Source organism: Chionomys nivalis, chromosome 15 (genome assembly GCF_950005125.1).
Source record: "Chionomys nivalis chromosome 15, mChiNiv1.1, whole genome shotgun sequence".
NCBI classification, from domain to species: domain Eukaryota; kingdom Metazoa; phylum Chordata; class Mammalia; order Rodentia; family Cricetidae; genus Chionomys; species Chionomys nivalis.
In genome coordinates, this window is record NC_080100.1 from 44,895,772 (window position 1) to 44,920,818 (window position 25,047).

Consider the following 25,047-nt stretch of genomic DNA (forward strand, 5'->3'; position numbering starts at 1 on the left):
ACAGCTGACAGTGTTACTATGTCTAACCGCTGTTTCTCTTAATTCATTAGTTTAGATTTTATAGAAGACAAAAGACCTGTTCTATAACATAATGTTCAGCAGGGCTGGGTTTTGCTTCCCTGGGCTTGTTCATAAATCAGCCTTTAAGAATTTGGCTCTCCTTAGAAGGAGGGGTTTGGCTTCCATAGCGACTGAGGCGGCAACGGAAAGTAAAACCGGTGCGGGGCCAAGTCTTACACCCTAGCTAAATTCCGAACTCAGAAACACCGTGTGGTAACGCTGACCTATCCTTGGAAGCGAAGCAAATCCAAGCTAAAACCAAACACAAAAACATTAACGAATTGACAGCCATCTAAAAGACGTCGCTTCCGGCCTCGGTGCGCACGTGGCATCCCTCCTGGCCCCTACCAGCTTCCGTAGGGCTGGCCCCGCCCAGAGCGGAAGTATGGGCGGGACCATTAGGTTGTGTGCTTCCAGTGGACGGAAGTAGCTGTTGGGAGATTTTAGACGCTTTAAATTCCTGCGGGTTGGAGGCCCTGGCTTTCTGCTGGAGTCAGGCGTCGCACCCGCATGGCTGTGGACGTGAAGTCTCGAGCGAAGCGCTATGAGAAGCTGGACTTCCTCGGGGAGGGACAGGTGAGGCGGCCCTTCTCGCGCTGGCACAGCCTGGCCACCGCGGGCTCTCTTTCGGGGAGGGTGGTCCGACTGGTGCGCCGTCGCAGCCTCCTGGGCCTCCCTCCCTTCTGGACAAGAGGCCTTCCGGCCACCTAGCAAGCCGCTGCGAGCCCGCTCCGGATCCCGGGTTTAAAAAAGGGGTGGGGGTGGGGACCCAGAACCAACCATCACGTAAAGACCTCTCACTGTCTTCCTTTCTAGTTTGCTACGGTCTATAAGGCCAGAGATAAGAACACCAACCAGATTGTCGCCATTAAGAAAGTGAGTTACCTTTTACTTTGTTGTCTCTCTGGTCTTTGTGTCTTGCTTGCCACGTAGCCCTCGCTGACTCTGAGCTGCCTATTTCGACCCGGCTGGCCTAGAACTGGCTGTAGCTTTCCGCTTCTCTGCCGTGCGAGTGATGAGTTCGTAGGCGTGCTACAGCATGCCGGGCAACTCTTACAGAAATTACGTGTGCATGATCAGTTGATTGGCGCGACCAGTTGTCTTTGAGACAGTCTTGCTGTGTAGTCCAGGTTGGTCTCCAGCTCGAGGAAATCCTCCTGCCTCTGCCTCCCGAGTGCCGGGATTGCCAAGTGTCTACGTTTTGCTCTGTTTTAATACGCACCATCACGCTCTGATGGTGGGAGTTGCCCGCCTTCTAGAGACAATTAGGGTCTTGTGTTTCAAAGTGGAACTCGAGCTGAACCAGTTTTTGTTCAAACGATATAAACTAGAACTTTTTGCTCCATCAAAGTTCGTCGTTGTTGGCCAAGGAGGCAAGTACTGCCATCTCCTCAATTCTTTGGATGCCATGGTCTTTCCAGGCCACAGGTGGTTATAGCTGTGTTATCTGTGCACAAAGGTTTTCATCGGCATTAACAACGCGGATGTGGTACCCTTTCTAAAATGATTGAAGTGACTTTTAAACTTAAATTCATTGAGAACGCTTCTGACATAGTTTCCTGCACGCCAGACGCTTCGACTTACTTTTCTTCCCCCAGTTAGCCTTTCAGACAGCCTGTAGAATAGGTCAAAGTGTCCTTGTTTCACCCCGAGGGACCTGAGTTAGATGACTTCAAGATCACACAGCTAATAGTTGCTGAAGCTAGGACTAAAGCTGCCCGATGCTCTTTCTCACAGGACTGAACTCCGTAGCCATCTCAGGACCACTCTGTTTTTCCTCACATGACTCAGGGCCTGTTGGTGTCGTTGATCTCCATATTCTGTTTTCCTCCTTTATAAGTTCATTACTCCCTTGAAGTGTGGCTGACCAGGCTTCCCTCTTCCAGCCTCCCAGGTCCTCTTTGTCACTTGTTGTTTTTTTTTTTGTTTTGTTTTGTTTGTTTTTGTTTTTTGAGACAGGGTTTTTCTGTAGCTTTGGAACCTCTCCTGGAACTAGCTCTTGTAGACCAGGCTGGCCTCGAACTCACAGAGATCTGCCTACCTCTGCCTCCAGAGTGCTGCTGCCAAAGGGCTTGTTTCTCCTTTTTAAAAGCCCTTATGACCAGCCTCAAAAGTTACTATGTAACTCCTGCCTCTATCTCTTGTTCTAGGTATCCTGTGTCATTATAAAATGTTTCTTCCTTAAAGGTGACTTTAATACTTATTTTATTTCAAATAATTCATTTTTGTGGTTTTAAAAGTTACTAATAGGCAAAGGCTTTTAACATACTATATTATCTCTTGTTTTGTTTTTTCAGTTTCTTTAACTTTCCATTGATATTTATCTCCTGAACATTTGGCTGGTTTGAGGATCTTCCCTCAAACTTGGACATCATTTGTACTTTCTTCTGTGAACATTGAGGGTTTGGTGCTGTGACCCTTCCTTTTTCAACACTCATAATTTCTACTCATGTTCATTTGCTGACAGCCTTTTTGATTTTACAAAAAAAAAAAAAAGACTCATTAAACTGCTTTTACATTTACTATGACTTGGACTTCTTAAAATACCGCTGGTGTGACTTAACAGTGAAGGGCACTGGCTGTTCTTATAGAAGACCCAAGTTCCCAGGACTCATGTGGCGGCTAACAACTGTCCGATACTCCAGTTCCAGGAGATCCAACATCTGCTTCTGTCCTCAACAGGCAAAGAGCATGCATGTGGTCCACAGACATGCATGCAGGCAATACCCATGCACATAAAATGAATATTTAAAAAATTACATGGAATTGCCATGTTTTTTCTGTTTCTTAGCTTACTTAGCCAGTTTGCCCTGTTGATGGCTTTTGGGTTGCTGTGTGAGTATGTCTTCTAGGTATTTGTGGTATGTGCAGGTGTTTTTCAGGTCTGCCCCTGCATGCCACTGTAGGACATCTGATGACTTCCTCCACTGTTCTTTGTCTTGATTGCCTTTGAAACAAGGGCTCTCAATAAAGCCTGATGCTTGCTATTTTGGTTTGTCTAGCAAGGCAGACTGGATGATTGGCTGGCTCACCAGCAAGCCCTCTGAATCTTCTGTTCCAGTCTCCCCATGGTGGGACTTCAGGCACACATAGTCATGATTGGCTTTTTACATAGATGCCGAGGGTTGGAATTCACATCCCCATGCTTGCAGAACCAGTGTTCCCCACCAAGCCATCTCCCCAGGACTCCTCTCCCCCTTAAACTTTTATTTATATGTATGCATGTGTGCCTGCATTAGCGTGTATGCAGGTTGAACCCAGGGCCTTGAGCATTCTAGGCAAGTGCTTTGTCATTGAGCCACATTCCTAGCCTATATTACTTATTTTTGCTTTTGAATTTTTAAGTATTTTGTGTATGTATCTGTATCTCGGGGTGAGAGCCATGCTGCTATGTTAGAGGACAGCTTGTGTAAGTGTGTGAAGTCTTGGAGTTGTTTAAAAATTTTAGCTGACTTAAGCAAAGCAGAATACTAATCACTTCAATCTTGGTGATAAAGGACTTCATGAGATAATTTTTAGTTGTTGGTTTCATGGGGGTTTTTTTTTTTTGTTCTTGTTTTTTGTTGTTTTTGTTTGTTTGTTTTTGAGATAGGGTTTGTCTGTGTAACCCTGACTGTCTTAGAACTTCCTCTGCAGACCAGGCTGGCCTCTAACTCACAGAGGTTCACCTGCTGAGATTAAAGGTGTATGCCACTGCCACCCGGTTTGAGATTATTCTATTTTTATTGTGTGTCTATTTGAGTTCTTCCCCACATAAATTTCATAATCAGTTTGTCAGTGCCCTCTGTCCTACATTTTGTGCTGTGATATGTGGCCTGCTTTTAAATAGAAGGTTCTCTTTGTAGTATACATTAGCAGCTTTTTTTTCTAAAGGAAGTATGCGTATTTTCCAGAGGTCATTTTTCAGTGATTGACAACTGTTGTATAAAGTACTAGGGAGCAGAACGCTCTTTGGCCTGGTCACTGCTCTGTATAAGACTGAACTTCTTAGCATAGTGAGCCATGCTTAGCCAGCGTTAACTGTTTCTAACATCTGTCACATTTTGTGGATTGGTTTGTAAAATCATTGGAGTACTGGACACATTACCAACTATATGTGTTATTTTCTGTTCATGCCATTTTTTTTCTCCCAAGTATACTAAATTGAAGTAATTTTGGAGAAATAAAGTAGCATACCCTCTGTTGCTGGTCTCTCTTTAACTTGAAAAGATAAAAGGAGATCTGGATGTAGTAATTAACACGTATAAGCGTAGTATTCAGAGGCTAAGATGAGGATTTGAAAGTTAGGGCCAACCTGGACTACGTATAGCAAGAGCCTTTCTCAAAAACAAAGCAAAATAAACAAAAACTTAAACAAAAAGGGGGAGCCAGGCGGTGGAGGTGCATCATGCAAACTTTAGTCCCTTTAATCTCCCCCAAAGCACTCAAGGCAGAGGCAGGCAGATCAATGTGGATTTGAGGTTAACCTGACCTACAGAGCGAGGTCCAGGACAGCCAGGGCTATACAGAGAAACCCTGTCTCAAAAAGACAAAGAAGGCGGGAGCATAAAGGAATCAGTTATTGTGTGTGTGTTTGCACGTACCACAGCATGTTTTATGGTACACGTCAGAGAACAGCTTGTGCTAATTTTTCACTTCCACATTGTGGGTCCAGAGGTTTAACATTAAATTGTACAGTTAGCAGATGAGCCTGTTGTTTGCATGTGTAGTTCAGAAACTTAAAGTATATGCTTGATTCATTTTGGTCCTGCTGTGCTGGAGCTCCAACTCTGCCTTCCACTGTCATGACTCACTCTGCTCCTGGGCAATACTTTCAGCCTTTGAATTCCCAGTTGTTCTCGTGATCTACATTATCGCTACATACTTTTTTAAGACAGGGTCTAGAACTCAGGATGTAAACCTGAGTTTACTCAAATTCAAACTCAGGAGATCTGCTGCTTTGCTTCATGAGTGTTAGGATTAAAGGAATGCCCACCAGTCTAGCTGTTTCGATTTATTTGAAGCAGAATCTTGCTATGTAGCCCAGGCTCTGCCTCCCAAGTATTGAGACGACAGGTGTGCACCACCATGGCAGTCCTGCTTGTAGCATAAGTTTTTGTGCATGTAGATTATATATTAACACATTGCGAGTTTTTGTTTAGTTTTATTTTAAAATTTTGGTTGTTGTATATGCATCGGTGTTTCACTTCTGTGTCTGTCTGTGCACCACTTGTACGAGGTCAGAAGTGGGCATTAGATCCCAGTGGAGCTGGCGGTTGTAAGCGGTGTGTGGTTGCTGGAAATTGAATCTGGATCCTTTGGAAGCATTCAGTGTTCTCAACCCCTGCACCACCTCCATCCTCCGCACATTGTTAATGTGTTTTGGTTTCCCCCACTTTCTCTCCCAGATCAAACTTGGACACAGATCAGAAGCTAAAGATGGTAAGTATTACATATAATTTGACCAAACAGGAGATGCGTTTATTCTGATCTGAGGAGATGAGGAAAATGCCAGTGAGAGCTGACAATAAATAATTCTATAGCATTATTACAGTGTCTCTAGTACAGTGGTTCTCAACCTGTAGGTCTCGACCCCTTTGGAGGTCAAACATCCTTTTCACAGTGCTGGTATGTCAGATATCTTGTATATCATGTATTTACATTATGATTCATAACAGTAGCAAAAATATAGTTAAAAAGTAGCAGTAGCAATAATTTTATGGTTGAGGTCACTACAACATGAACTGTATTAAAAGGTTACAACATTAGGAAGGTTGAGACCACTGGTCTCAAGAGTAAGACAATCCTGATAGAAACAACATTCAAGCCATGCGATAGTGGCAGATCTGAGTTCGAGGACAGGCTCCGGAGTTATAGAGAAACCCTGTCTCAAAGCCGAAAAATGAAAAGTAAACAACATAAAAGCATTGGAAGGATTCAAGTCGTATAAATTAAATGGAGGGCAGTAAGGTTGTTGGTCCCTTGAGTGGCTGTCCTCCGTGCTGTTTTTGGTGTTGGAAGTCATCACAACCTTTTGCATTTCTGTTTTTTTTTTGTTGTTGTTTGTTTTTTTTTTTTTTTGTTTTTCGAGACAAGGTTTCTCTGTCACTTTGATGCCTGTCCTGGAACTAGCTCTTGTAGACCAGGCTGGCCTCAAACTCACAGATCCGCCTGCCTCTGCCTCCTGAGTGCTGGGATTAAATCCGCCCAGTGCATTTCTGGTTTTCTAATTGCTTTGAAAAATTGAAGGAGGGGGCTGGAGAGATGGCTCGGTGGTTAAGAGCACTGCCTGCTCTTCCAAAGGTCCTGAGTTCAATTCCCAGCAACCATATGGTGGCTCACAACCATCTGTAATGAGGTCTGGTGCCCTCTTCTGGACTTCAGGCATACACGCAGAAAGAATATTGTATACATAATAAATAAATAAATATTAAAAAAAATTGAAGGAGGGCTGGAGAGATGGCCCAGCGGTTAAGAGCATTGCCTGCTCTTCCAAAGGTTCTGAGTTCAATTCAGGACCACATGGTGGCTCACAACCATCTGTAATGAGGTCTGGTGCCCTCTTCTAGTCTGCAGGCATACACACAGAATACTATATACATAATAAAATAAATAAATAAATATTTTAAAAAATTAAAAAAAAAAGAAAAATTGAAGGATACATCTTCACAGAACACAAAGTTCCTATAAATTGGACACATTAGGGAAAGATTTACTTCTTATTCCAAAGCCTCTTAGAGTGTCAGGCCCAGTGTAGCAGATAATAGTTACTATGGAAAAGTTCTCATCTGTGAAAGTGCCGGTCATTTGTATTGAAAAAAAGGTGTCCTTAGTGCCATTTTGCTATTAGCACACAGAGTCTTCCTCTAATGTTTGTTGGAGAGGAGAGAAGATTTATCACATGTCTGTTGCATGTCTGTATATGTTGTTGTAAGGATTTTCAGAATGATGTGCTGTAGAATAAGTACTTAACCATTTTTCTTTTTTTTTTTTTTTTTTTTTTTTTTTTGGTTTTTCAAGACAGGGTTTCTCTGTGGTTTTGGAGCCTGTCCTGGAACTAGCTCTTGTAGACCAGGCTGGTCTCGAACTCACAGAGATCCGCCTGCCTCTGCCTCCCGAGTGCTGGGATTAAAGGCGTGCGCCACCACCGCCCGGCTTCATCATTTTTCATAGACGATGTTAAGCTACTTTAAAACAATGTGAGAAAAAGAACTTATACAAATAGTAAAAATTATTTGTTTTTTTATGTGTGAAATGTTTATTTCCTGAAATGGCCTTTCCTAAAAAACACATTTGTTAAAGGTTTGAGATTTGAGAATCATGTTCATTTTTGCATTCTTTTTCCATAGGTATAAATAGAACAGCCTTAAGAGAGATAAAACTGTTACAGGAGCTCAGTCATCCCAATATAATTGGTGTGAGTATGATCTAAGTTGTTTGCTTTTGGTTGCTTTTGGGATCCTCCATATTCTGAATATGGTGAATGTTGATCAGAGGCTCAGCGAGATGAGTTGATGTAGCTGAGCCTTGAAAGTTGGTCAGCTTGAAATTTATTTTCTTTATTTTTTGGTTTTTCAAGACAGGGTTTCTTGGGGCTGGAGAGATGGCTCAGTGGTTAAGAGCATTGCCTGCTCTTCCAAAGGTCCTGAGTTCAATTCCCGGCAACCACATGGTGGCTCACAACCATCTGTAATGAGGTCTGGTGCCCTCTTCTGGCCTACAGACATACACACAGACAGAATATTGTATACATAATAAATAAATATTTAAAAAAAAAAAAAAGACAGGGTTTCTTGTACAACATTCCTGAATGTTCTGGAACTTGCTTTGTAAACCAGGCTGGCCTCAAACTCACCGAGACCAAACTGTCTCTGCCTCTCTCTCTTTTTTTTTTTTTTTTTTTTTTTTTTTTTTGGTTTTTCGAGACAGGGTTTCTCTGTGGCTTTGGAGCCTGTCCTGGAACTAGCTCTTGTAGACCATGCTGGCCTCGAACTCACAGAGATCCGCCTGCCTTTGCCTCCCGAGTGCTGGGATTAAAGGCGTGCGCCACCACCGCCCAGCTTCTGCCTCTCGATACTGGGCTTAAGCCTTTACAGGTGTGCGCCACCACCACCTGACTTGAAATGTATCTTCTGTCCCACTTTTGTTGTAATATCATTAGTATTATGCATGATGATGATGAATTGAGTCAGGTGTTACCATACAGGCTAATTTTGTCAGAAATTATTTTGAGTTCTAGAGAGCTGTAGGCACAGGCTTAAAAGTAGCAGCTTGCATTCAGATACAGAACCTTTCTTTTTGCCTGCATGAGGGCTGGAATATGTTCTTTCAATTTTTGCCGGCTAGCCAACTGAAGGCATTTATGGTGTCTGCAGTAGTACCTGCAGTGGGCAGTCACACATTCAGTGGATGGCAGATGCGCTTTAGAAGAGACTCTTTTTCTTGTTTTGTTTGGTGGCCTTTTGTGTAGTGTTGCCTTGAACTCATAGACTCAGGTGATCTTGCCTTCCAAGTAATTGATGTTGTGGGGTATCCACCAGAGAAGACAACTCAGGCTTGGGTTCAAGCCAATGGACTTAATAAGTTAATGAGTCTTATTAATTGGCTGGCAACTACACTGACTGTTTGGAACCCAGTGTAGCACCAGGCATTTCTCAAAGTGAGCTTTTATGCACAAAAAGCATATTCTGGGTTGACATTCTTCAGTTAATAGGAACAGTTAGCCAGAATCGGAGCTATAGAAGCCAAAAAGAAGCAAGGTTAGTACATTTTCCCAGAACTATGGACTTTGATGGATTAGGTCTTTGTTTTCATTTGGCAGGTGGTACTGCTTACATGCTGAGTTTTATGACCTGAATGGTTTTCCCATAATGGAGTCTGTTGTGCTAAGGTGTGGGACCTGTTACAGTCGGTTGCTGTAATTACTGTACTGGAACTACAAGTGTGTATCACTTTGCCTGACAAGAATTTTCTTAAGCATTTTGCTTAGAATTTTATTTATTTATTCGTTTATTCGGCTTTTATTTTCTTTTGTTTGAGACAGGGTTTTTCTGTGTACCTCTGCCTGTCCTGGAACTCACTCTGTAGCCTTGGACTCAGAGATCTGCCTGTCTCTGCCTACTGAGTGCTGGGATAAAGGCGTGCGCCACCATGACGAGGCAGAGACTCTCAGTCAAAACCAGAGCTCAGTGAGTTGGGTGGTTTTGTTAGTTAACTTGCTCTGGGAAACCCTTCTTCCCTTCTAAGGCTGGAATTGCAGGCACATCTTTCCTAACCTGGAGTTTACATGGTTTCTGAAATCTGAACTCTGGTCCAGTCTTCATATTTATGTGACAAGGCTATAACTGCTGAGCCCTATCCCCAGTCCCAGAAAATTTTTTTCAACTAGAAACTAAGGTGAAAATTTCTCTTCTTGTTTGATTTGGTTTGGTTTGGTTTGATTTGGTTTGGTTTTGAGACAGTATTTTTCTGTGTAGCCTGTCCTGGAACGCTCTCTCTAGACCATGCTGGTCTTGAACTCAGAAATCCACCTGCCTCTATCTTTAGTGCTGGGATTAAAGGCGTGTGCCACCACCATCAGGGCTGTGGAATTTTGATTTTTTTTTTTTTTATTCTAATACTTGGGGGTTCAGGGAGAGGAGTTTTTAAGTTTTTAGTGAGTTTGTTAAGTAAGATTTAATATTTTTGTGCCTGAGAAAACTAACTCCTGTCGAAAAATGGGGTGAATGTTAATAAAAGACTTTCATGTTTACGGGAAATTACCAGCAGTTTAAAATTTTAAGTCAGGCAGTGCACATTTGTATTATAATTACCTGAGAGATAGTGGCAGAGGAAGTAGGGTTGTGAGTTCAGGCCAGTCTGGACTACATAGCAGGCTCTAGGTCAGCTTGAGTTACATAGTGATATCTGGTCTCAACCTTTCTGTAAGAGCATCTGCCAGTACTGTGGGGCAGGGTGGGGGAGGAAGCAAACAAATAATTCTTAGAAAAAGGTTTTCATCAACACTAAATTCCAACATTAATATAGAATAACAATATAATTGCTTTGTTTTACTTTGCTTTGCAGCTACTTGATGCATTTGGACATAAATCTAACATTAGCCTTGTCTTTGATTTCATGGAAACTGACCTGGAGGTAAGATTAGGGTTCCTAGAGACTTTCCCCATGTAGTGAGAGTGGAACCTGCGTGTTTGTTTTGCTTTAATAGGATACTGACCCACAAAAAAATGGCTCTCTTTTGCAGAAGTCAAAAAGACCTCTGATTTCTTTACATTTAGCTGTACTTCTAGTATTAAGTACAGAGATTTAGATTTTCTAAAGTCTCATGCTTTTCATTAATTGAATCTCAGAAAAACTGACAACTCAAGGATTTAAAACAACTAGAATTTTCATACATTGCTGGTTTGATTGCAACAGTTTTGTGTGTGTGTGCTGTAATATATATTATATATAATTGTATGTAATATATAATATAGTGTATATAATAAGTAATATAGTAACTTTTGAAAATAGGACAGTTCTAAAATTAAAGTTACATTTACTATCAGATCAAAGGTAAAAGAGATTTTTTATAACACAGTATCAAATAATAAAAGGAATTTACTAAGTATACAGGCTGGTGACAATGCTATATCTTATAGGTCCTAGCATCAGTACCACTAATTTACCAATATTATGTATAATAACATTAGTAAAATTGCAGTCATTAGTAATAATGTAATCTATTAACCATTGTTTGCTATTTATCCAAGAGAAAAACATTGCTAGCGAAGAAATCACTTGGTGTATGGGTGTTCATTAAAATTGGAAACAGCTAAAATGTACTTCATCTAGTGTATATTTAAGCAGATTAGTCACCCATATAAGAAAATACTGCCCAGTAATAAAAGGAACCGATACGTCTAACAATAAACTGGCAGAGCTTACAGATAATCATTGGATTCGGTTCTCTTTTCCTCTCTGTTGCCATCAGTCACGAGCTTACATTTCACTCTATTTTCCAGCCAGTTCCAAGCTTGGTAGTCTTAGTCTAATTACCCTGGTAAGGAAATGCTTGACTCCCTTTGATTCTGCTGTAAGTACTTGGGTTTCTGGTTTTTTGTTTGCTTTATTTTGTTTTGTGGAGCTCTGGCTGTCCTGGAGCTTGCTCTATAGCGCAGGCTGACTTCGAACTCAGAGATTGGCCTGCCTGTGCCTCCTGAGTGCTGAGACTAAAGGTGTGCACCACAACCAACAGGCATTATTTGGGTTTCTTGAATGGTATTACGTTTTAGGTCATAGGTCATATGTCTGTTCTTAAGCATCCTGTCTCTTGGCAAAGAGGCTATAGTGAGGAGGTCTCAGGTAGAGGTTAGATCGGTCTTACTTTTACCATGTGACCTGAGCTGTGATGAAGTGGTTTCCCAAAGCAATACTAAATGCATTTGTCAAAAGGTACAAACAAAGCCTACGGACATTCAATACTTTTTTAAATTTGTTGTTTTTAACTGAGCTGTACATTTTTTCCTGCTCCCTACCTTCTTTTCCTCTTCTCTCCGCTCCCCCACCTCCCACTCACCCAGTTTACTCAGGAGGTCTTGTCTTTTTTTCTCCTTTCTAGGCGGATCCGCCTGCCTCTGCCTCCCAAGTGCTGGAATTAAAGGCATGCGCCACCACCGCCCAGCAGAGAATATCTTGTTTTCTCTGTGTTGGTTGAAAGCTTTGTTGGATATAGTATTCTGTAGTGGCATCTGTGGTCTCTTAGTGTCTGTATAACACCTGACCAGGACCTTCTGGCTTTCATTGTTTCCATCAAGAAGTCAGCTGTAATTCTGATAGATAGGTCTGCCTTTATATGTTACTTGGCCTTTTTCTTTAATATTTTCTTTATTCTGAATGTTTAATGTTTTGATTATTATGTGACAAGGGTACTTTCTTTTTTGGTAAGGTCTATTTGGTGTTCTGTAAGCTTCTTTTTAAAATTTATTTATTTTTTTATTTATTTGCATACCAAACCCAATCCTCCCCTTTTCCTCCCCTTACCCCACCCCACTTCCCATCCTCTCCTGAGAGGTTAAGGCCTCCCCTGGAAAGTCTCCTGTATTTTTGTTGGCATATCCTTCTTTAGGCTGGGAAGGTTTTCTCCTATGATTTTGCTGGATATATTTTCTGTACCTTTGAGCTGGACTTCTTCTTCTATCCCTATTATTCTTAGGTTTAGTTTTTTCATGGTATCCCAGATTTCCTGAATGTTTTGTGTTAAGAATTTATTGGATTTAACATTTTCTTTGATGAATCTATTTCCTCTCTCGTATCTTCTATGCCTGAGATTCTCTCTTTCGTCTCTTGTATTCTGTCATTTATGCTTGCATCTGTAGTTCCTGATTATTTACTGAGATTTTCCTTTTCCAGATTGCTCTTGGTTTGTTTTTTTATTGCCTCTATTTCAGTTTTCGAGTCTTGAACCATTTCTTTCACCTGTTTGATTGCTTTTTCTTGGTCTTGATTTCTTTAAGGAATTTGTTGATTTCTTCCAATATTTTGGTTGTCTTTTTGTAGACCAGGCTGGCCTCGAACTCTAGGTGCCTCTGGGCCCAAGACTCGGGTGATTATTCCTCCTGGCATTGGTGAGGCTGAGGCTCTAGTGGTCAGATAGTTTCTGGAGGCCACTGCTGTTGTCATGCCTGCTGCGTTGCTGCTCACACTTCCCCTCCCGGTGGTCTGGCCTGGCCTGCCCACCATGCTACTGCTCACTTTTTTTTTCTTAAAATTTATTTATTTACTTTATATGCATTGGTGTTTTACCTGCATGTATGTCTGTGAGGATGTTAGATCCTCTGGAACTGGAGTTACAGATAGTTGCAAGCTGCCATATTGGTGCTAGGAATTGAACCCGGCTCCTGGAAGAGAGCTCTTAACCAGTGAGCTCTCTTTCCAGCCCTGATATTTTATACTAGTAAGCCAGAGTTGTAGGGTGCACAGTATTGCTTTCTCTTGAAAATGATGATGCTTTTTAACCTGCTAATTTTGGAAATTCATGTGATATCTTCTAAAGGGAAGTTGGATAACCTCTCATAGAAGTACATGTGTATGAGCCTGGCATTAATCCTAGCACTGGGGAGGCAGAGGCAGTCAAATCTCTTTGAGTTAAAGGCTAGCCTGGTCTACAGAGCGAGTGCCAGGACTGGTTCCAAAGCTACACAGAGAACCCCTGTCTCGATAAGCCATAAATAAATAAATAAATAAACAAACAAACAATAATAAATAAATAAATAAATAAAAGAAATGCATGTGTATGGGTACGTTCTGTGTATTTTTTATTTGTTAGAGTTCATTTGGAATAATGAAACATACTTGTATGTTGCCTGTCTACTTTATAGGTTATAATAAAGGACAGTAGTCTTGTGTTGACACCATCCCACATTAAAGCCTACATGTTGATGACTCTTCAGGGGTTAGAATATTTACATCAGCATTGGATTCTACACAGGGTAAGATTTTAAGATTTTAAGTAATACTCCATCTGTCCATCCATCCACCTATGAGACGTCCTGATTTGTATTCACGGATGGCCTGGGATTTTTCATGTAGCCCAGGTTGGCCTCAAATTCTTGGTTCTTCTGATTTCAACTCCTCATTGCTGGGCTTGTAGGTGTGTGTTACTACACCTGACTTTTAATGTTGCTGCTTAAGTTTAATTAAACTTTTTGTCATTGGTTAGTTCAGGTTTTTATTTTATGCTTTTGAATGCATGTGTTATGTGTGTGAGTGCAGGTGCATAAGTGAAGGAGGGTATGAGTCAGTTCTCGCCAGCCACTCTGGATTCTGAGAATAAAATTTAGATCATTAAGTTTACTGCAGATGGCTCTACCTGCTGAACCACATTGCCAGCTCAGTTGGTGGTTTTTGTTTTGAAGATGGGGTCTTCCCCTTTAGCCAAAAGTCTTAGTTAGGGTTTCTGTTGTTGTGAAAAGACACCATGACTACAGCAACTGTTAGAAGGAAACCTTTTTTTCAGGGCAGGGTTTCTCTGTAGCTTTGGAGCCTGTCCTGGAACTAGCTCTTGTAGACCAGGCTGGCCTCGAACTCACAGAGATCCGCCTGCCTCTGCCTCCAGAGTGCTGGGATTAAAGGCGTGTGCTAGGACCACCAGACTATAAGGGAAAACATTTAATTGAAGGTGGTTCACTTACAGTTTCAGAGGTTCAGACCATTATAATCATGGCGGGTAACATGGCAGTGTACAGAATGACATGGCGCTGGCTACATCTTGATCAGAAGACAACAGGAATTGGTCTGTGTATTACATACACTGAGGGAATTGTGAACAAAAGAGACCTCAAAGCCCGCGCCACAGTGACATACTTCCTCCAGCAAAGCCACATCTTCACCAAAGCCAGACCTCCTAGTAGTGCCGCTCCCTTTGGGGACCAGTTACATTCAAACTACCACACCTAGGCTGCCTGTGTATTCGTTATCCTTTGTCTTAACCTTCCTAAGGGCTGGGACTACCAGCCTGTGCCAGTATGCCTAGTTTTCTTGTTTTAAAGTTAAGCTAACAGGAGCTGAGGCCACAGCTTAGTTAGTAAACTGCATGCCTAACATGTATGAAGTCCTATATTCCAATCTTCAACATCACATTGCTCCATACACTGCAGTCCAGCACTCTGGGAGTAGAGGTAGAAGCATCAGAAAGTCGTTTGTCCTTTTTCACTACCTAGTGAATTCAAAGCCAGCCTGGGCTACATAAGACTCTGAATCAAATAAATTAATACATAAGGTATGTGGTTAGGTGAGCTAGCTAAATGTATCATTATGCTGTTTTTCTTGAATCCTCCATAATTTTGCTTTGGCTATATAGGACTGTCTCAAATAAATAAATAGGCTAGCTAAATGTATCATTATGTTATTTTCCTCTAATCCTACTTGATTTTGTTTGATACAGGATTTGAAACCAAACAACTTGTTGTTGGATGAGAATGGAGTTCTGAAACTGGCAGATTTCGGCCTGGCCAAGTCATTTGGGAGTCCCAATAGGGCTTACACGCATCAGGTTGTGACCAGGTGAGAACGCCTTAAGAAATTAAGAGTTTAGGTGTTAGGCTATTCGTCACAGCTGAGCATCAGCTAACTTCTCTGAAATACCTTTGCAGAACTCGGGAGTGAGTTGCTGTTGGTGTCGTCTGAAATCCAGCCCTTCTTATATTAAGTCTAATTTGCCACAGTAAAAACACACAGCTCTTTCAGACAGAATCTAATTAACTCAGTCTTCAGATATATTTTTGATGAGATAGTGATTAACTTAACTGTACCTTGAATCTCCGAATAACTCTTTTCACTCAGAAAAATTCTAAGTGGAGCATGGTGTCAAGCTCCTTTAATTTCAACACTTGGGAGGCAGAGACAGGTGAGGTGGAACCAAAATAATAATAATAATAAAAAAGAGTTAGGGGGTCAGACATGGTGTCTCACTTGAAATCTCAACACTTCTGAATGCAGAGGCAGGAAGATCAAAAATTCTAGGTATGGGCTAGAGAGGAGTTCTCCAGTTAAGAGCACCGCTATTCTTCCAGAGGTCCTGAGTTCCGTTCCCAGCAACCACAGGGTTTCTCACAACCTTCTATAATGGGATCTGATGGCCCTCTTCTGGCATAAAGTTATACATACATATACATAAAATAATCAATAAATCTTAATTCAGGGTTTGCCTTAATTTGTGATCTTGAGACTGGACTGGACTGCTTAAGATCCTGTTTTCAAAAAAATAAAAAGCAAGAAATTTAAGAAAGAATGAGACAAGGATTTGATGCATTTGGATTTTAGAAAAGTTATATGTTAGCATATTAATGGGAAAAGTCTAGTAGAAAATAAATTTTGGATAGAATTTCAGGAATAGTATTCTTGAGACCTGGCAAGGCAGGGTGCTTTAGAACTCATGGTGAGTGGTTCGTTCTAAAAATATGCAAGGATAATTTATCTTTTAACAATTCGTCTTAGCTGGACAGTGATGGCGCACGCCTTTAACCCCAGCACTCGGGAGGCCGAGACAGGCAGATCTCTGTGAGTTTGAGGCCAGCCTGGTCTACATACTGAGTTCCAGGACATCAGCTTCTTAGTGAGACCCTGTCCAAAAAAACATTAGCCTTAGTAGTTGGATTCTCATATGATATTATTTCATTCTTTCCTAGATGGTACCGGGCCCCTGAATTACTGTTTGGAGCTAGGATGTATGGTGTGGGTGTGGACATGTGGGCTGTTGGCTGTATATTAGCAGAATTGCTTCTAAGGGTAAGTCCTAAATTCATGTACACGCTTAAGTACGGTTGATAAAATTCTCATAATTTTTTAGAATTATCTTTTCATCATAATCCTACAACAAGAAATTGATAAGCAAAGTCAGTTTGTTAAAAGTTAATTTCAACAGTTACTATAATCCTAGGATGTGGGAGAGTGAGGCAGGAGGATCAAAGTGAGCCCAAGACTAGATTGAATTGCATGGTAAAATTCTGTCTGACAAAACAAAGCCTCAGCGACTTGGGAGGAAGAACTAGAAAAATGAAGAGGTCAAGGCCAGTCATGGCCATTTTCACCTTGCTATGACAAAATACCTGACAAATGACATTAAGGAAGAGTGGCTTTGTTTAGGCTCACAGCCTGAGAGTATAGTCCATCATGGCAGAGAAGTCATGGCAACGGAAGAGAGGTAAATGCTTGCATCTACTCCCTTTTATTTAATCCAGGATCCCTGACCTTATAGTGGGTCTTCCCTCTTTAATGAACACAATTTACAAATGTAAGCATTGTAGCTGGGTTGGGACGGTATCATGGCAGTCTGGAGCCAAGGAATAACAACAGAATCATCATAAATAACGCAGTTAACAGCCCTGCTCCATTGCAAATGTAACAACTCTGCTCTGGCTGAGAAAGGTAGGGTTTCCCATGGAAGTTGTTAACAGCTCTGCTCCACTAGGGGAAAGTTTCCCCAGTATGCTCCACTTCACACAACCACAACAAACCTCACCAAAAACCAAAAAGAAAAGAAAAAATGAAGGCAAACCTCTGAGCATAAGGGAATTTCTTGTAGGGTTAAAAGGGCCAAGGAAAACACCCTGACCCTGACTTGGCCCCAGGACCAGGGCTTGAAATCCCACCAATCCCAAGCCACCCTGGGAAGCCTCCCCGAACTAAGAAACCTCATATAAGCTCTGAACTCTGTTCAGTTTGCTGCTGTTTCTTACCCTAGAGGCTGTCACCCTCCTGGATTCTGCCTTCCCAGTGAATCTCTTGAGCGAGGTTTTTGGTTTTTCGAGACAGGGTTTCTCTGTGTTACAGTCCTAGCTGTCCTGGAACTAGCTCTTGTAGATCAGGCTGGCCTCAAACTCACAGAGATCCACCTGCCTCTGCCTCCCGAGTGCTGGGATTAAAGATATCCCACCACCACTGCCTGACTAAGGTTTGTTTTCTTGGTGATTGTACATTCCACCAGGCTGACAAGATTGACCATTACAGAGGTTGGTAAAATAACTCAGATTCCAGGTGGGCTCATCTCTTGGCCTGGTAGGCCTTATCTTCCTACAACAAGTCACACATTAATTTGTTCTGGAACATTTAAAAATATAAAGTGTGGTGGCTTACACTGTGATTCCAGCACCTGGGAGGCTGAGGCAGGAAAAATTACCTTGAGTTTGAAGTTGGCCTGTGTTCCACCCAGTCCCTCACTCACCACTGTAGTTGGATGGGGACAGTGAAAAGTTGGCTAATAAGTACTTGATCTGATCCTAAGAGTATCAGATGTAAGCAACAGTCACTATTGCCCACCACTAAAATTATCCAGGGAAGAATTCCAGGGCTTGACTCTAGACACTGCTCAAAGGCACGGCCGAGGATTAGATGGCTGCAAAGTTGCTTTGAGTCTCTTCTGGTAACTTCCAAAACTCAGCTTTTTGGGCGCTAGACTGATGACTCGGCACTGAAGAGGACCCGAGATCCAGCACCTGGTTCACAGTGGCTCCAGGGAATTTGATACCCTCATCTACCCTCTGAGAGTGCTAGGCATGAACGTAGTACACAGATGCACATGCAAGCATTTGTTCATAATAGGAAATAATAAAATTTTAAAAATCTGCTGTTTGGAGTATGTTGGAAATCTGCTCTAGGGCGCTGAGGGAAGCACTTCAAACTGTATGTAGTGCATGATGCAAAATTGCCAAAGAATCAATAAAGAATTAATGTATGTACCTACTAAAGAATTAATGTATGTACCTACTAGAAACTGCCCAGACAGAGGGCAGAAGGTGGGTTTGGAGCTGACCAGCAATAAACTGATAATGGAAGTCAGTGCTTTTAACAGCTTTAGCTCTTTCCAGTCCTATTGACCTAAGTGTTTAATTGTTGCAGAGTTTGGCTTTTTGGTTTGGTTTTGTTGTTGTTACTGTTGTTTGTTTGTTTTAAATTTATTTATTGATGTATTTTATTTTACATGAGTGTTCTATTATGACAGAAGAGGGCATCAGGTCCCCTTACAGATGGTTGGGAGCACCATGTGGTTGCTGGGAATTGAACTCAGGACCTCTGGAAGACCAGCCAGTGCTCTTAACCACTGAGCCTTCTGTCCAGTCCTAAGTTTAATTTTTTTATTACAACATTTTATAACATTTTTCATGTAATCATTCTCAATAACAGCCTTGAAATGTCTATTTCTTACTTTTAGGTTCCTTTTTTGCCTGGAGATTCAGACCTTGATCAGCTAACAAGAATATTTGAAACCTTGGGTACACCAACTGAAGAGCAGTGGCCGGTAAGCCATTCTGTGTTCTCTAAAGGTGGTCATGCTCTGCAAGGTGTGTTTGCTATGTCCGAGTGCAGCTATGTGGCTAATGAAGACATTAATTAATTAATTTTGCAATGCTAAAGTGCCAAAGAACCAAGGCCTTTTCCATGCTGGATAAGTACTCTGTCAATGAACTAATTTACAAAGTATCCTCATAGGTGGCCATGGTGGCATTTAATTATAATCAAGAGGTGTGGTGAAGTTTTGTTTATGATCTAACAAATAAAGCTAAGCCACTAGTTAGCCATAGGGGCTAGGCAGTGGTGTCACACACATTTAATCCGAGCACTCGTTTGACACGGGCAGACAGATCCCTCTTTTTTCTTATGTTTTGCTTTTTTGTTTTGTTTCTTTGTTTCATTTCTATGTCTCTAAATGCTTTACTTAAGTTTGAACTGTAAATTTTCTTTCAGGACATGTGTAGTCTTCCAGATTATGTGACTTTTAAGAGTTTCCCTGGGATCCCATTGCAGCACATCTTCATTGCAGCAGGAGACGACTTGCTCGATCTCATCCAAGGCTTGTTCCTGTTTAATCCGTGTGCTAGAACCACAGCTTCACAGGTACTTATATTAGGAAACTAAGGATCATCTTGGCAGCATTAATAAAACAAAATTCAAATGTCTAAGATTTTCTAATAGCCTTTAAATATCAGGAAGATTTATATCGTGTGTGTGGGCTTATGTATTTGTGTCCTTTCCCCAAGTTATAAACACTGTTCAGGCTAATATTAAATTTTACATGTAAGAATTTATGCTTGTCTAAGGTGTGTATGTGTATTCACTCAAACTGCTTTATTTCAGATGAGCTCCCCCCCCCCCGCCCCAAAACGGTGTCTCTGTGTAGCTCTGACTGACCTAGAATTAGTTCTATAGACCAGGCTGACCCGAACTCACAGAGATCTGCCTTCCTCTGCCTCCTGAGTGTTGGGATTAAAGGTGTGTGCCACTACTGCCCACCAACTTTTTTGTTTTGAAAGAGAAGAATAAGAAGATGGGTAGGTCCAGAGGAACTGGGAGGAGTTGGGAAAGGGGAAAGAAAATGATCAAAATACATTATACTCTTAGAAAAGTCCTGATCTCGCCTCAGCCTCCCGACTATACGCATGTGGACTACAGGCATGTGGACTACAGGCATGTGGACTGCAGGCATGTGGACTACAGGCATGTGGATTGTAGGCATGTGGACTGCAGGCATGTGGACTACAGGCATGTGGACTTTAGGCATGTGGCACCATGCTTTGACTCTGGGAGACGTATCCAGAGTGATTAAACTACAGTGGCTGTTGGAAAGTCCTAGTATATTATAAATAGGCATTAACTGACAAACTTGTCATTTGAGAGGAAACTACTTTTATGAAGTTTGTAAATGCTGCAATATTATAGTCTAGTGGTTAATAGAAACCTTGGATAAGTCTAAGTGAATTTTCACCCATTTGCAGTGGATTGTTGTATTTGTAGTTCATTGGTTCCAGTACAGTCTATGCTGTTGTTAGAAATATGAGAAGGGAGTGAGCCCCCCTCCTGCAGTAACAGCACCAGCCAGTTGTAGGATGCTGGATGTTTATCTGTAGTAGTTATAACCACATTCTTGATACTGATTCTTTGTTTTGGGACATGGGGTATTTACATACTATTTTTAATGCTGTCAACAATTTGGGGCTATATTTTCCTACATGCAGTACAAACATTAAAGCATTGCTTTTGAGCTGGGTATGGTGCTGCATGCCTGCCACCCAACACTCAGAACAAGCAGGAGGAGTGCTACAAGTGGGCGACCAGCCTGGGCTAATGCCAGGTTTCACACCAGCCAGTGCTTCGCAGTTAGGCCTCATCTAAAATAAAACAAAAGAGATTGACCTTACATTGGGTTTATTTTCTTTGAAAAGGCATTGAAGACTAAGTATTTCAGTAATCGTCCAGGGCCAACACCTGGATGCCAGCTTCCAAGACCAAACTGTCCAGCGGAAGCCCTAAAGGAACAGCCAAATCCAGCCATGGCAACGAAACGAAAAAGAACAGAGGCCTTAGAACAAGGTAAAGATCCCCATTGGTAACCAACAAACAAATGAAAGAAATGACATCAGAAAGCACTCAATAGCTCGTGTATAGCTTGGTGACAGGAAGCCAGTTAAGAAAATGGAGCTGTGAGCTGTTTAACCCTCAACTGAGGATCCTTCGGGTCCTTTTGAGTAGACCTCAGTTGTGAGAGCTCTCCATGGGTGCCTTCTTACCCTCACCGCTCTCCTCATCATAAGCTTTTGTGTGGCTGTCTGAGTCTTCCATCTGTGGAGACCAGAAGAGGCTTCAGATGCCAGAGCTGGCATTGCAGTAGTGCACACGCACACTCCAAGGACCAAATCTGGGCTCCCCGCTCTGGACACACACCCGTTGTGCCCCTCCTTTTGTATTTTTGTTTTGTTTTGCTTTTTTTTTGTTTGTTTTTTTGGCATGAAGACTCTCACTATGTATCTCTGACTGGTTTGCACTATGTAGACCAGGCTGGCCTTATAAAGATCCACCTCCCTCTGCCTCTTGAGTGCTAGGACTAAATGTATCTTCAGCACACCCAGCTTTTTCTTTTTTTTGATGGGGTATGTGTGTGTCTGTGTCTCTGTCCCAGATCTCTGTAGTATACCAGGCTGGCCTCAAACTCACAGAGATCTACCTGCTTCTGCTTCCCAAGTGCTGGGATAAAAGGCTTATGCCACCAATGCCCAGATAATTTTTGTTTTTGACTTTGTTATTTTTTTTTTAATTTAATTTATTTTTATGCGTATGGGTACTTTATTTGCATGTATGTCTCTGTACCACATGTGTGCAGTACCTGTGAAGAACAGAGAGGGCATCGGATCCCTGGAACTGGCAGTACAGGCGGCTTTGAGCTGCTGTGTGGCTGTTGGCAGTTGGACCCGGGTTCTCTGAGAGAGCAGTGAGTGCTCTTAAGAGCTGAGCCAGTTCTCCAGCCTTTGTCCCGCAGTTCCTAAGTGTACTGTGTTAATGTTTAGCAGGTGCTGTAAGTCAGCTAACGGCATTGGAATGCAGTGCCTGAACAACCTTTTTGTTTTCCTTTCAGGAATATTGCCCAAGAAGCTAATTTTTTAGTTACAGCCAACAATGGACAGTGTTTCACTGCTGAAAGAAATAATCCAAAAGGCAAATAATAGAAAAAAAATAGGGAACATTAAATGCTGTAGAAGAGAACTTGTAAATATTCTACACATGTAAAAATATGTAAAAGTATGGTTATTTTTATTAAATGTATTTTAAAATAAAATATTTGTGATTTTTGATTAACATACAGAAATAAGTCCAGTTCTCTGAAATGTAATTCACAGTGCTTTAGGAGATCTGTAGCTCTGGATGATACACCACCTCAAGTTCATTAGGAGTAGTATTTAAAACAGAAAAATACTGTTAACAGTTTTGCTGGTACTAACCACTACCCAGACTAAGTAGACCTGAGAAGATAAAACTGACACCTCACTTAATACTTTTCCACTTGGAACTCACTGTGATCCTCCTGCCTCAGCTCTTGAGTTGTTTTGGTTATTCTGGCATGACCAGCCTTCTTAATTCTTTCCATTCCATTCCTTTTTACCGTCCCCAAGGAAACAGCTTTGGGGAAATTTGTGTTTATCATTCCATGGTTTTATACTGTTCCCTTCAGAGAACTCTGTCTCCCCTATGTTAGCTTTGATCCTAGCATGTGAAGGGGTAGATCTCAGAGTTTAGCCTGGTCTGTGCATACTGAGTTCCAGGCCAGCAAGGGCTACGTATAACATTCTCAAATAACAAAAACCTACTACATCTCATGCTATTGTTTGTTTTTTACTTAGAACCTTCCTTTCCATATTAATGAATATGAATCTAGTTACTATATAATAATGTATTGTAAATAATGCTATTTACCTATGCTTTGTTTACAGACTGTTATTTTTCTATTGCTGATAAAAATTTATCCTAAAAATAACATGAATGGTGAAGCATAGTGGCTTATCCCTTAAATCTCAGGAGGCAGAGGCAGGTGGATCTCTGAGTTCAAGGCCGGCTGGTCAATAGAGTGAGTTTAGGTATAGCTTAGTGGTAGAGAGTTTTCCCAGCATATGTGAGCCTGGTTTCAGTACGGCACTGTTAAAATAGATGACACGAATCTGTGGGTAATTGTTCCTAGGTGAGATAACTAGCTCGCATGGATCAAGTTCCTTAAGAATTTCAACAAGGCTAAAACAAGGTGTTGGCCACTGTAGCTTTTATTTTTCTAAGTTATTATGTGCATGGTGCTTTGTCTACTGTATGTCTATGTAGTATGTGCATTCCTGGTGCCTGTGGAGGCCAGAAAATAGAATTATTTTCTGGAACTGGAATTGTGTATAGTTGTAAGCCACCATGAGGGTACTGGAAATCAAACCTAGGTCCTCTAGAAGAGCAAGCAGCCAGTGCCAAATTACTGAGTCATTTCTCCAACCCCATACGAACTTCACGTATGGAAGGTTTGAGAGAGCAAAGCTTCACTCCTGTTCTGCATTTTCCTTGAGTCCCATTGGGGGTTCAAAAAATAAGACTGATATGCTAGGCAGTGGTGAAACACGCCTTTAATCCCAGCACTCAGGAGGCAGAAGCAGGCGGATCTCTGTGAGGTCATTGTCAGTCTGGTCTACAGAGAGAGTTCCAGGACAGATTCCAAAGCTTCAGAGAAACCCTGTCTCAAAATCAAAACAAAAATAAACAGATTGATATAAACTTTATAGAAGAACTGTACAAATTTATTATTTAATGTAAGTATACACAGGGACTAAATTTGGCTGCTCATAAGTGTTTGTGGCACAAGAGCCTCCCAAAGACATAGAGAACAAGTCAGGAGTCAGCTTCATATCTGGATGTGGTGAGCAGAGGCAGGTAGGTCTCTCTGGTTTCCTGATGTACATAGTGAGTTCTCAGTCAGCCACAGGTCATCATGAGACCCTGTCTCAGAGATGACAGAGTCGGCTACTTATATAGAATAGTAACAAAAATGCTAAGTCAGAATGGCTTAGTCCAGAGTAGTTAGCTTGAAAGGGAAATGGCCAGGAAAATAAGGGCTAGTTATACAAATTCATGAGCTTTTTCATCCTTGATGCTGAAGGTGCATCTTTTCACAGGAGAATTTCATCTCTTGCTTTTATTTACTTATTTTTTAAGCTTATGTGCATGGGTGCTTTTCTTGTTTGTGTATCTCTTGGAACTGGCGTAACATAGTTGATTTTTCTCATGGGCTGCTGTTGCTAAAATTCCTTCTGTTCAGATAGAAACAATGCCTACCCCCTCTTACCTTCCACAGACAGCCCAGAGTAAGGTTGAGCTTAGTAGGCTTACTCACAGAGCAGTGGGGGAGCCACAGCAGAAAGCCTGCACCCAACATGGATGTGACTCCCTGTGGGCGCATAGGTGGAAACCCTCCCATACGCCCCAAGATCTATGTTATGTGCAATTAGGACAGAATTGTGAGTGACTGATAGGGACTGGTAGCTGCATACTCACTTGAAGTCACATGACCCTCCCCAGCCCCCCTTCTTCCAAGAGGGAAGGTGTACAGTAAAGCCCAGTTGGACTTTTGAAGATGTCGACAGACTGGTGTAGAGAATAGTTCTGTACTGGATAGCAGCTACTGGAGAGAAACTGGTTAAAAAATAATAAAAGAAGGGGTGGGGGGCTGGGCTCAGGAGAGGGAGCTTGCTGGAGTCATTTCCCAACCCTGACAGGGGCATCTCTCAGTTACTTTTCACTCCAGCTCCAGGGAATCTGCTGCCCTCTTCTGGCCTCCTCGGGGATCTGCACTCACATGCCCCACACATGAAAATAAACCTTTTTGTTTTTGAGGGAAGGTTTCACTATGTAATCAGGGCCTACCTGGCCCTTAACTTGGTATTAGAGACCTGCCTACTTCTGGCTTCAGAGTTCTGGGATTAAAGGTATACACCACCATGCCTGGCCCAAAATAAATCTTTCAAAGGAAAAAAAGAATTCCTGACTTGTTACCTGTGTAAAGATAAATTCACATATGACTTTAATTTTATTTTTAAATCATTTCATGCCGGTACCAGGAGCGCATGTGCAATTTATCTAATGTGCACACTTATTTGTGAGGTCATAAAAATGTATGCATTTCTGTTAATGTTGACATTGTCCTGTTTCTATGTAGTTGATAATTTGTTGCATCCA

General features: G+C 41.7%; 1 protein-coding gene across 2 annotated transcripts; it reads left to right on the top strand.

The window, feature by feature from the left end:
- The first annotated feature begins 463 nt into the window (after positions 1–463).
- On the top strand, positions 464–24,847 carry Cdk7 (cyclin dependent kinase 7). Of its 2 annotated transcripts, XM_057789624.1 has the most exons (12): positions 464–636; positions 877–936; positions 5,448–5,481; positions 7,389–7,456; positions 10,105–10,173; positions 13,398–13,508; positions 14,963–15,081; positions 16,206–16,305; positions 18,728–18,814; positions 19,261–19,410; positions 20,736–20,883; positions 21,923–24,847. In XM_057789624.1, exons 1-12 carry the CDS (start codon positions 571–573, stop codon positions 21,949–21,951), a joined length of 1,041 nt encoding a protein of 346 aa, XP_057645607.1. In that variant the 5' UTR covers positions 464–570; the 3' UTR covers positions 21,952–24,847. The 2 variants fall into 2 exon arrangements, with proteins under 2 accessions (XP_057645607.1, XP_057645608.1); XM_057789625.1 differs by lacking the exons at positions 464–636; positions 5,448–5,481.
- Positions 24,848–25,047: the final 200 nt, after the last annotated feature.

Coding starts and splice junctions, on each gene's coding strand:
- Cdk7 (XM_057789624.1), top strand. CDS start 571: ATGGCTGTGGACGTGAAGTCTCGAGCGAAGCGCTATGAGAAGCTGGAC. Junction 16,306..18,727: donor TAGCAGAATTGCTTCTAAGG/GTAAGTCCTAAA, acceptor TCTTACTTTTAG/GTTCCTTTTTTGCCTGGAGA. Junction 18,815..19,260: donor CAACTGAAGAGCAGTGGCCG/GTAAGCCATTCT, acceptor ATTTTCTTTCAG/GACATGTGTAGTCTTCCAGA.